Source organism: Orcinus orca, chromosome 4 (genome assembly GCF_937001465.1).
Source record: "Orcinus orca chromosome 4, mOrcOrc1.1, whole genome shotgun sequence".
Lineage (NCBI taxonomy): Eukaryota > Metazoa > Chordata > Mammalia > Artiodactyla > Delphinidae > Orcinus > Orcinus orca.
In genome coordinates, this window is record NC_064562.1 from 4,771,805 (window position 1) to 4,784,732 (window position 12,928).

General features: G+C 38.8%; 1 protein-coding gene across 1 annotated transcript in view; it reads left to right on the plus strand.

The window, feature by feature from the left end:
- RXFP1 (relaxin family peptide receptor 1) overlaps positions 1 to 12,928 on the plus strand; it is a 96,648-nt gene that overhangs the window by 46,251 nt on the left and 37,469 nt on the right. The window contains exons 3-6 of the mRNA XM_033421554.2: positions 4,101 to 4,199; positions 8,017 to 8,122; positions 8,814 to 8,885; positions 12,161 to 12,232. Coding sequence (XP_033277445.2) covers positions 4,101 to 4,199; positions 8,017 to 8,122; positions 8,814 to 8,885; positions 12,161 to 12,232 — 349 coding nt within the window. The remainder of the gene's footprint in view (positions 1 to 4,100; positions 4,200 to 8,016; positions 8,123 to 8,813; positions 8,886 to 12,160; positions 12,233 to 12,928) is intronic.

The window sequence follows — 12,928 nt, forward strand, 5'->3', positions numbered from 1 at the left end:
TGGCCAAATAAATCAGAGTCTCCGGTAGAGGAGCCTGGAAATCTGTGTTTTTGTTAAGTGCCCCAGTTCCCAAATTTTATTATAACATCAGGGAGACTGGGTTTTCTCTGAAGTGTCTTTGAGGACAGAGACCCATTCATTCATTCATTCATTGAATTAGCACATACTTATTCAGGCAGTACGCAAGACCAGATTTTTCTTGGTCTGCGTCATTCATTCTTATTCGGAGGATCATTACATGTTTTTAGTTTTAAAGAAACCTATTTTTAGTAAATATATATACTTAATGCTGTTCATACAGCACTAGCAACACATACTAGGAACCACATCCCCTAACGCAATACCCTCTTGTACTGTGCTCTCTACTTTGTGATACCTCGAGAAAACTCAGAGTCAAATTTCAGTGGGATCACAAGGAAAGTATGAAAAGCCATTCTGCCCACTGTCCCATACATCCTTGAAATATGAAGGGTATGGGATTTAAGATATAGAAACACGTATTCCAAAAGCTGTTTTCTTAAAAATGCTAACTTTCCAACTTCGCAATTTTGGCTACATCTTCTATGTTCTGTGTTCCTGCTTTCTGGTGAGAGGAAGTAATGGGTGGGAAGAAGAAAATGCTTTGGGAAGGCAGGCAAGAAGGTAAATGCTAATTGCAAAGAAGCTTGTTTGTTTGAAGATGCTGCTATTTAAAAAGAGATCTCCCCGCAAAACATATGCTCTCACTTGGAGAGCTATAAGCCGTCTTGTCCTGTTTCCTTCTGCATTCTCAAATTCCCCATCACCTCTCTTTCTCTTTTCCCTCTCTTTTCAACTCTGTGTCTTTGTGTGTGTGTGTGTGTGTGTGTGTGTGTGTGTGTTGAGGTACAATGAGGTAGAAAAGGAGAGAAAATAATAAGATTGAGAAAGAGACAGAGAAGTAGCATAAATAACTACATCACTTGGATTTGTTGGACTAAAGTGTTGCAACTACACCAGGTATAGTGAACCCCTTTAGAACAGACGTTAAGCACTGCACCACCTATTAATGGTAAGAATGCAGCAAATTGCAACAGTTCACTTGAAAAGCTCAGTTAAATGCAGGGCCTGCTGAAGAACAAGAGAGAAGGAAAAGCAACGTCTTCCGGCGGTCACCCAACCACCCTGTCTCATGAATGTCACAGCAGCAGTGAGACACCACCCGCGGATACAGGCCCAGCCCTGCGATGCAGCACCTCGCCTGAGTCCCATCGCTGTGTTCTGAGGTCCAGGAGGATGGGTCAGGACACGAAAGTGAGCATGGGCGCCCTCTCCCCTGCCCCCCAACCAGGCCCTGGCAGCCTGCGGGGTTGAGTCCTTCAGACCTTTCCACCCTCGCTCTGTAGATACACAAAAACTCGTCTGTAAAAATAATCAGTGCCTCAACATACCCAGAGCCAAAAGACTTCTCTTACCACGTGTTTCATTTGTAACGTTTATAAATGTATAAAAATTCATAACATTAGTATGAAATTTAATTTATTTTTAAATTTTTTTTACAAATGATTCACAATACTTCCATTGATCCATGGATAATAATAATAATGATAAGCTTAAATTCCAGTTAATAACTCCTTCTGGTTGTTAAATAATTTTTTGTATAATTCACACAATGCTGATGTAAGAGCCTCAAGAATGGAAATGAAACAGGCAATAGAACAATAAATAGGTAACAGATAGTAACAGCTAAATATTTAAAGACAATGTCATATAAAAGTTGGAATTTCTATAAGAGGAGTATAAACTGATTCAATCATCTTTGGAGCTAGAAAAGAAAACATTAAAATAATGGTATTATTTTAATTCTTTGGTTATTTTTAATAATTCTGTTTCTTAGTCAAATCACTTAAAGTTCTCAGAATCAGTTTTTCCATCTGTAAGTAGAGTTCACAATAATGACGAAATGGAGTTACTAGGAGAGTTGACAAGTTAGTTTTGTCAAGTAAAGTAACTAGCAGGCCTCCAACAAAAAAGTAACCTGGTCAGACAGGGGAAGGGACCCATTTATGCTGGGCAGGAAGGCTCAGTCGGATGAGGATTTAGGGTTTGCAAATTCAACTGAACACGTTCAAAAGTCCCATTACAATTCGCAGGGTCCCTCTCTTTCCAAATCAGTGTCCTAATGTGCACTTAAAAGGCAGGACAAAATGTGAATTCAGCTTATGTTGTAACCTTAGCAACCCATTGGATCAGATTCTATCTGAGTCCTGAGGTCCCAAGAGATAAAAGATTATCTTAGGGTAGTCATGGCAGCTCCCTGGTCCTCTGAATTTTCTTGAGCTGAGGACATCATACCCTAAGCTTGTCATTTTCTTTCCTTAATCTCTCTGGGGCCATCTCCATAGTCATCTCATTCCACAGCCCTTGACCTTTCTCATTTTCATTCTGATGAGTTACCATAGCATCCACTTTGCCAGAGTCTATCCTTCCAAGAGGCTCATAATCCGGAAGCCAAGAGTGATCATTGAAGCAACTTTTTTTGGTTGCTGTGTGCCACAAACTATGAAAGTACCATTTTGTAATGGTGACCGGACTACCGTTATCTTCAAAACCATCCAGGTCAGATAAACAGCCCAACCTTACTATCCTTGAGATTCTGTTATCTGCAATCCCTTCTGGAAGGAGGAAAGAGAAACCACTCTAGATTTTTTTTTTTGCTTTTGCTTAAGAAAAAAGAGATTTCATACAGAGAAGAATGTGTTTATAGAATCATTATAAAGACAATAGAAGCAAGAGTCAGGGGTGGGGAAAACACCACCATAGTTGCAAGCATCTGCCCCATTACTACTGCTCATCAGCTCTTCACCCAGGGAGCTGGAACCTGAGACTGGCCACGATAACTGCCCCACCTCCGCTAGGTACCCACAAGACTGGTGTCTACAAACTTTCAGTCTCGCAGGAGTGAGTCCCTTCGGTAGAAGCTTTTCTATAACAAGAACCTGAGCTGCTTGGGATCTGGACAACATAGATCTACGTTACCAGCTTCTGAAGAACAAGAAAGCATTCTAAACCGAAGATAGAATGCAGAGGGAGCAAACATGCACTAAATCCCACAGTCACAACAAGCTACCATCTCTATTTGCCTGAACAAGCCCATTCTTTCAGATTTCCTTCCCTTCCTCCTCTTTCTCTATCTAAGGTGGCACCTTCTTTACAATGTCAAGGGTCGGGGAGGCACCTTGACCTGGTTCCTGGGTGTTCAGAAGCTGAGATTTGCTGTTTCTGGGGTGCTTCTCTTGTCCACCCAGTTACTGGCACTCAGCTGGAGTCTCAGGCTGACATCTGCGGTTGGTAAACTTGAGGTCCATCAGTCATCTCTGAGATATCATAATGATATCATTGAGATATAATAATATCTTTGAGATATCATTATACTACTTTGCTACTGGTGTTTATTTTGAAACCTTCTGTAATAAAGAAGTTTTAAAACTAATAAGTAATACTAAAGGATGGAAACTGCTATAAATACAATGTTTAAGTAGTCTATCTTCTTTCCAGTTTGTTTTTAGTGGGACTTTAATAGGAAGTATACTCTTACAAGCATACATAGCACTTATGTTAGAATACCTTTCCTTCCCCAAATGTAATCTTCATGGAAGAGTTAATGAGCCATGAAAAAATAAGAAAATAACATGGAGATGGAGGAAAATTGTACAAATTATATTTAATCAGATATGAGCATATTCCAAAAAACTTGATTTCTCTGTTTTGAGCAGTTTGATAGATTGTAGGGACCATTCACCAATCCAGAGAATTTAGGAGGAATAGCAAGTTTATATGGAGACAGATAATGTGTCCCTTTTGGAGAATGTTGTGACAAGCTCCCAGATGACGTTCCTCTGTTTGTCAATCACTCATTATTTTTGTAATTAATTTTTATCGGAGTAGAGTTGATTTACAATGCTGTGTTAGTTTCTGCTGTACAGCAAAGTGAATCAGTTATACATATACCTGTATCCACTTTTTTTTAGATTCTATTCTCATATAGGTCATTCAATTATTTTAAAGAGAGGACCCGTTTTCCCCGACACTACAGAATATTTCTGTTCTTGATCTTTTCGGCTCTGTGATCTTTATTTTAGGTGACAACAATGGATGGTCTATGCAACTTGACAAATATTTTGCCAATTACTACAAAATGACTTCCTGGTATCCTTTTGTGGCAGAAACATCTGAATGCTGTAAGTAATCAGAGGGAATGATGGTCCTTGCCTATAGGTTCATAGTAAGACACCATGTTCTTAAAAGTTGGATCCAACATTTTAAAAAATTTATAGTTTTCTATTTGCAAAATTATAATGTTCTAGTAGACACGCAGCCTTAATTTGAGGATTTTATTTTACGATCACTCAAGGATCATAAGTGCAACAGTAATAAATCATGCCGGGTATTGTTGTGAACAAGATTGATGTCAGTCCATCAGGGTTGCTATTTTTCATGCCCCCTTTTCACAATCATTATAAACTCTGATATAAAAGCAACTCTGATATAAAGGAAACTGAAAATAGAAGAGCAGAGAAGCTGTTTGGATTTTAACGTTTGTAGGTGAGAAAGCTTCTGGAGTCTAAGCCACACCTTACAGCTACCAAAAAAGCCTTATTAATTATAATCAGCTACTTTTAGTCACATACCGAAAACTTACAAAAACCCTGGAAAGGGTCTGTAGGAGGGCATAACATTGAGGGTAAGCTATAATTTTTAAGATCAGAAAGATCTATATACATAATTCCTTTTAAATAAATGTTGCCTATTCTAATAAATTATTCAAATGTAAATGTGTGTCTTAGAGTTGTAATTTTAATCCTAGCTTTTCAAAACCTTGGTTAAAAAGCAGGCGTTGGGGAAAAGGATAATTCACTGTATTTTTCCCTTTATGTTCTACCACAAATTGTAAAGTACAGCTTTTTAAAATTTTTTAAATATTTTTTTGTCTTCATTACTCAAAAGAGACTAAAAAAAAAAAACTGCTAGCAAACCCCACTTTAAGGGGGTATACGTCCCTCCTGTAAGTCTCACAGGTCACTCAGCAATCTATCTCAACTTCATGTTGTCTTCTTGTCAAATATGGAGATCAGATTGCTTTATCATTAGCGAGCTAAAAGCTTTGGGGAAAGGAAAAAGTTAACAGGTATAATTTAACTACTAATACAAGGCAAAAAACGAATGGATTAAGCCATGTGATCTCAAAATGTAGTTTTTATTTTCTTGTTTTATTGTACATCCTTTTCTTTTCATTTCTTAAATTTTAATTTAATCTTTTTATATTTCACGTTATTCCCAAAAGGGTGTTAGGCAATTTACAATAAAAAAATGGCTACGAACAGACTTAACCCATTAACATGACATAAGAGACAAAAATTCCATGGTGAGTGGGAAAAGGAATGGAGAAGAAAAATTAGATAAGGAAATCCTCACTAAGAAAATTTACTGCCTAGTTCTTAATTCTGTAGTCATTAAGTCAAAGAGGAAAAATAATGGGCTACATGACTTTTTCATAGTCTGGTCTGTAAAACAAAAATAAACAAAGGGGGAAAACAGATCAAGTTAGCAAGAGAAATAAATTTTTGCTCGATGATGAACTCTGGGAGAAATGTGTCCTAAGTATACTTACATAAGAGGAATGCAGCTACACACACAAAAAAAATGTTTCAAAAAATACAAAGGCGACGTTTTATCAATTCTTAGTAATGAACAAATATATAATTTTTAATTAGTTTTCAAGAAAGATGGGGGAGGGGTGGCAATTCATAATTCAATGTCTTTTTTCAAGCTTAAAAGCAGTGTAAAAATGAAATGGGAAGTGTAACGTAAGATTAAGGGGTGGAACTTAAATGAAGGTTCCTATGGTATCGCTTTATTATTTTTTTTGTACCGCTTTATTTAAATCAGATCATAATAAGGATTTATTGGAAATTTAACTGAAAATGGCTTATAATACTTTTTGGCTGGATGAAAGAATGTGAGGAATTCACAGTTACAAAGTCACCTCTCAAGAAAAATATCATGGAAAACACATCCATCACTAACCAATATATTAATAAAGTTTAAATTTCAAGAATTTGGAAAGTATGGAGATTTGGAAAGAATTGTTTACTCAGCCATAATTTCACCACTCAGAAGCTACCAGCATTAACTTGCTGGTGCACTACTCATCTTTTTTTATTTGAACATAGTTGAAATTTTCTATGCAATCCATTCTTATCATATTTTCAGGTAGCATTTTAGCATAATCAGGTATCCATATTATACACTTTTCAAAATACTCTGTAAGTGACAATTTGTGTCCTCCTTCTTTCCTGGCTGGATATTTAGGTGTCATTTTTTCATCTTTCCCTATCACAGGTAACCTTGTGATCAGCATATATGGATTATCTGAATTCAGTCTGCATAATAGAAAAGACACACTGGATTAATGCCAACTTCACCGCCCTCCATTTTTACCTCTCATACTGTCCCTCTCGGGACCTTCGTGTTCCACCCTAACCCATCCCCACAACATTCACATTAGCAGAGGATAGAGAGAGAGAATCAGTTTCCAGAGCTCCATCGCCAGAATGGTCACTTACAACCATAAGCCTGTTTTAAAGTTCTTGGTACAGACTCTGTTTACAAAACACACAAAACCTAAATTACGATCGATCGTGAGCTCTCAGGATCCTGTAGGGAGTCTGCAGAGTTATTTGGGAGGAGAGGGAAAACACCTGTGGCCTCATAGCTGAGCAAAGAGACACGTGACTGTTTCCAAGGCTGGAGCCGCCCGTGCGCATCTCTGTCACCCCCCAGCTTTGCCTCAGCGTGTCTGCTTTGCCATCACGATGACTTTCTACTCTTCAGAACCTCTACTGTAAAGGTTATAGACTAAAAGTCTGCAAACAGACAGTTCTCACAAGAAGTTGTGTCTGTCCTATGATGATTTAAAATGTTTTAAGTTAGGCATTATTATTTTTAAGTAGGTAATTATATAGTACGAAACATTGTCTTTCTGGCTTCTTTGAGGAAGTTGGTTGACTTGGCCACAGATGTCCCTGTTGTAATATAGGACAACAGTTCGGAGAAGCTGTCCCCCTGGGACTCCTGGGTGCAGTCTCTACCCACTTTGCCTGCCCCTGTAGATATTCGAGGCTGTAACCTCTGCTCTAAGTGCAGAGTTTCAAAGTAAACATAGAAAAGAACACACCTCATTGCTCCCAGGAATCGTCCATTCCCCATCAAGTCAGCAGTCAGATGATGTCTGTTACTCTGAATAATAATCCCATTTCATTGCTTAGCTATATGAACACCCCACTGCAAGTCTCTAACAGACTTTAGAAATATCAGGTCACATCTTTAAGACTACCGCTATAGCCCCACAAGGTAATCAAAGGCATACATTCCATTTCCTCTCTCTTTCCAACTCTCATCAGTGCGAACAGAATGGCTATGCATAACAAATATTCACTTCCTCAAGTGAAGCTGTAGGCATCCTTACATCTCTACATAAGCCAAAAGAAGTCTTTTGAAGAACTCCTGAATTAAAAAAAAAAAAAAATCTCCCAGCACTATAGTTCAGAGTTGAGTTCTCTTTCTTGCTAGTTAAAAAGGGCTTCGTCTTCCATTAAAACTATTAATACTTTATTCTTAAACAGCAGCTTTAATATGGACATTAACGCCCATCACACCCTGTCCTGTCACCCTGGGACGTAGCTACTCTCCAAGGATAAGAAAGAGCAGATGACTTCATTCATTTTGCAACAAATGGAGAGGGGCAGGCTGCTTTTTTTTTTTTTTCTTTAAATGCATGGGCTGGTAAATGTATGTTTCCTTTTCTTCAAGTTCTAGCATCACCTTAATGTTAAAAACTTTGGAACCTTAATTTAAAGCTTTGCACAAATTGCGTACGTAAGACATGACACATTTTTGTATATGATTTTCTTATAGCTTTTTGTTTCTTTCTTTTCATTACCCTCCTGTTCCTGGTCCCTCATCATCCCCATTCCTTACCACTTCCTCTTTATTCAGTGGTCGGTTCTGTGCCCGTGCAATGTCTTTGCCGAGGCTTAGAGCTTGATTGTGACGAGACCAATTTACGAGCCGTTCCATCAGTTTCTTCAAATGTGACTTTAATGTAAGTAGAAAAGAACGGCTTCATCCTGACAGCCAGAACAGCCCCTGTGAAACTGTATCATAACTCAGGTGTACTTGTCATTATTAATAATGCATTGTCACAAGATGATATCATTGTTCCTTGGTCAGTTATAATGATTGCTGATATTTATTTGCATTTATTACATGATAGATCTGACTCTAAACTAGTCTATATGTTCACTTATTTAGTTAGCCCCTCATAACAATCTTATGAAGTATTTAGTATCGCCACATTTTATCTAAACAAAAGATGCAATCAAGTGTATGTGCTGGGCTTCCCTGGTGGCCCAGTGGTTGGGAGTCCGCCTGCCGATGCAGGGGACACGGGTTCGTGCCCCGGTCCGGGAAGATCCCACATGCCGCGGAGCGGCTGGGCCTGTGAGCCATGGCCGCCGAGCCTGTGCGACCGGAGCCTGTGCTCCGCGACGGGAGAGGCCACAACAGTGAGAGGGCTGCGTACCGCAAAAAAATAAAATAAAAATAAAAATACCTCTCAAATAAAATCTCTTTAAAAATTTTTAAATGATATTATGAATACAAGAGTGACATCATGAAGCAAAATGTTTCCTGAAAGCTAGTGTTAAAGTAAATAAAGTTTATAATTATTCATAATGTTGTTAAAAGTAAAGAAAAAACCTTTAAGTAAGAACCAAAATTTACATTTATTTCAGGTCACTCAAGTGGAACTTAATAAGAAAACTTCCTCCTGATGGCTTTAAGAAGTACCATGATCTTCAGAAGCTGTAAGGAAAATTTTAATTCTTAGTGTTGAATTGACTAACATTTTTTGGGATATCTGTTTCTTCCCACTTCTGCAGAGACAAACACTGCACCACTGCTTAAGTCTAACCCCTCTTTGGGGAATTATTTAGCCATTAGCTGGAGACTACCAGGTAACACTTTTTTTCCTGAGTAATTCTAGAAGCTATCCTAGAAAAATCTCAGATACCTATCCCCAAAGAAACCAGAGTACGTGTGCTATGAACCCTCCGACCACACTGCCCCCAAGTGAATATACTCAAGAGGTTTTACTCTCTGCATTTCAATGCCCATCTTACAGAAAGATGTAATGACCCCTTACTAGAGCTGCCCTCAAGATTAGATAGAGAAGGGACTTCCCTGGTGGTCCAGTGGGTAAGGCTCCATGCTCCCAATGCAGGGGGCCCAGGTTCGATCCCTGGTCAGGGAACTAGATCCCACATGCTACAACTACAGATCCTGCACATGGCAATGAAGATCCCCTGTGCTGCAACTAAGACCTGGCACAGCCAAATAAATAAATAAATATTAAAAAATAAAAAAGATTAGATAGAGAAGAATTTTCTTCCATATGTTTGCAAATTCAATCTCTACCTAAGATAGAAAGTCCCTGTGGTTTGAAACCTCCAAGCATGTTTTTTAGGGACTTAATTCCATTTTCACATCTGCCTCATTGGTTGAGTTTTATCTGAAATGCTAGCTTCTCTTCAGTCTAAGATTACCTACGTACTCACAGAATCCATAATGGCCCAGGGGATGGTTATCTGTTATTTAGGTCAACTTTGTGGCTAAATCGTATTGTCATAGGCTTAAACTGTTGGGTTTAGATATTCTGTGCCTGAATCACACTATCTAGAAGACGTCTCAGAATTCCCAGTTTCCTTCTCACACCTACACTGGTTTGGGATTTGTTTTTACACTAGAGACCCCTGGTATATAGATATCATCTATCTGTACTTTCTCTTTAAGATAATAAAGATAGAGCAGAATCAGAAGAAAAATTTATCCACTTTGTTTGATGAAATGTTCTCAAAGCTCGGATTACCTGCAGAAAAATATTTCACATCAGAAAATTAAATTCTAATAAAAATAACTTTTCAGAACTGTATTCTAGACATTTATCAATCAAGTGAGAAGAGCTTTTCAAAATTAAACCTGATACACAAACTTCAAGAGGCTATTTCCTTACTTTATTTTCTGATTTCTGGAGTAGGAAGAATTTTCCTGATCTCTAGCACCACCTTATGTCCACATGGTTTAAAAGGAGTCGGGGCTTCGACTCTAAGCATCAGGATTCAATAGTTCAGCAATTTTACACAGTGAACATTGAATTAATTCTTGAACAACCAATTTGTTCCAAGTAATAGATCAAAATAGCCTAATGACCAAAAAAGTTCTAATTGGTGATTGGCTCCACCTCCAGGCAATATAATCTGTTGCTTAACAGAAAATTACAGTACTTAGAAATAAATGAATAAATACTTGTCAAAGTTTTTCTGTTTATTAGTGAGAAAGATGCATTGCCTATGTGGTCCATGATTGGACCACAGCATGTTCTGTGAGAGTGTTAGGTGTATAACAAACTTAACATTTTACAATCAAAGTTAGGTTTCTTGCATGCTGGAGAAATAGGGACTCTCCTTTAGTCAAAATTTCTAATTAACTGAGAGTTGGCCCATACTGGTTTATCCCTTAGCACTCCTAAAATCTGTGAAAATTATACATAAACTCAGCAAACCCTGAAGAACAATGGTGACCTGCATCAGTAGAAGAAATAAGAGTTGAAGCCCTTACTTTTGCCCTTGTTCACAACCTGGGACCAGTGTACGTAGATGTGCAGAGCTTAAATGGGTGTGTGGGATGCAACGGCTTGTGCTCCAGGTTCTGTCTCCTTTGACCTCCTGTTAACTCCAGACCCAACCTCCAGCATGACCTCAGTGAACTCCGCAGCCAGCATACTTCCTTGGCCTTCCAAGCTAATTTATCTTCTCCTAGACCTGATCCTTTTTTGCTGTTTGTTTTTTAATATGAAAACCAAGTGTTACTGTTTTTACTTCTTGTTCCTGGAAATTTTCTTTTAGCAAAAATTATACTTCTGGTTTCAGAAGTTTGGGGACTCTTCCAGGCTAAAAATAAGATACTAATATATGCTTCCCCTGAAACTTGTCCCACCCTCTACGTTCTGGAATGTTGTCGATCTTCTCGGTCCACCTGATTCTTTCTATTTCTGTTTTTCTCTTTTGTCATATATACTCTTGGTAAGTTTCCTCAAACAGTTTTTGGAGCGAAACTTAGGTGTCAAATTAATACAATTCAAGTTGACTTGCTTGGCCAGTTTGTGGTTTACATGAAATATGGTTTGGGGTCTTAACGATGTCACAACCTTGTAGTTTTGCCAACACTGTGTTGAATACTGTCAAGTTTGTAGAATTATAGCAGAAAATGTTAAAAAGTTAAAAAGGCTTCTAGGCTTGTTTGATTAGTGAGTGCATTACCATACACTAAAACTGAAGTTTCACTCATTAAAAATTCAAACATTAAATTTTAGCTCTCGGGCTTCCCTGGTGGCGCAGTGGTTGAGAGTCCGCCTGCGGATGCAGGGGACACGGGTTCGTGTCCCGGTCTGGGAAGATCCCACATGCCGCGGAGCGGCTGGGCCCGTGAGCCATGGCCGTTGAGCCTGCGCGTCCGGAGCCTGTGCTCCGCAACGGGAGAGGCCACAACAGTGAGAGGCCCGCGTACCGCAAAAAAAAAAAAAAATTTAGCTCTCGTGTGCCTACCTTTATAACTAGAAGTTCCAAATAAAAACTAGCCTAATCATATGTGAACTTAATCAAGAAACAAAATGACATGATACCCAGCTCTGCTAAATTATTTTGTTATGTTTACCTTTTTTAATTTTTAAGAATTTTTTGACATTTCCTCTTTCATTTTTTTTAAACTTTTATTGAAGTATAGTTGATTTACAATGTTGTGTTCGTTTCAGGTGTACAACACAGTGATTCAGTTATACATATACGTATAAATATGTGTATTCTTTTTTGACATTCTCTTCCATTATAGGTTATCACAAGATATTGTGGTAAAATACACACAACATAAAATGTACGGGCTTGACCCTTTAGTGTACGTTCAGAGGCCTTACATCCCCCCGCATCTTTGCAGGGCTGTCACCGTCAGCCATCCGCAGAACTCTTTTCATCTTGCAAAACTGAAACTACATTTCCTTACGTTTTCCTTTTAATAATCATTTTCACAGGTGCCTGCAAAACAATAAGATTAGATCCGTATCCGTCTATGCTTTCCGAGGACTCCACAGTCTTACTAAACTGTGAGTACCAGTGCCCATTAGTCTGCCCTTCCGTGGTGGCCTGCCAGCCCGACCCATCCCACCCAACACGGCCCTCCCGCCCACGACAGTGCCCACGGGACATGCAGACAGTGGACGGTGCAGCACAGCACTGGGGCCAAGGGCGTGGGACCCTGAGTCACACAGGCTGCAGTCCCAGTCCTACCTCACCACTCACTGGGTGTGTGAACTTGAGAACTTAATTTCCTTTCTAAGCGTCAGCTCCCTCTACCGGAAAATGCAAACTACAACGGTACCTACCTCAGGATTGTTGTAAGGAACGAATGAGAAAATCCGTGGGAAGAATTGGTCACACTGTGCCGGGCACGTAGTAGGAACTCAATATACATAAGCCGTGGTGACGGGAATGAGGATTGAATGAACTTTATCAACATGAGAAAGCCTGGCGATGATTAAAATTTATGAAGGAAAAAAACCCAAAGACTTCTCCAGTTACTCTTTTCCCACTAATTCTGTTTTTACAAATATATAAAGCACGATACGTTTAAAAGAACAAAGCTTTTGTTTAAATTATGGTAAAACATATATAACAAATTTGCCATTTTAATCCTTTTTAAGGGTCTCGTTCAGTGGCGTTCAGTACATTCACACTGTTGTACAGCTGTCCATCTCCAGAACTGTTCACCTTCCCAACTAAGACTCCACACCCACTAAACA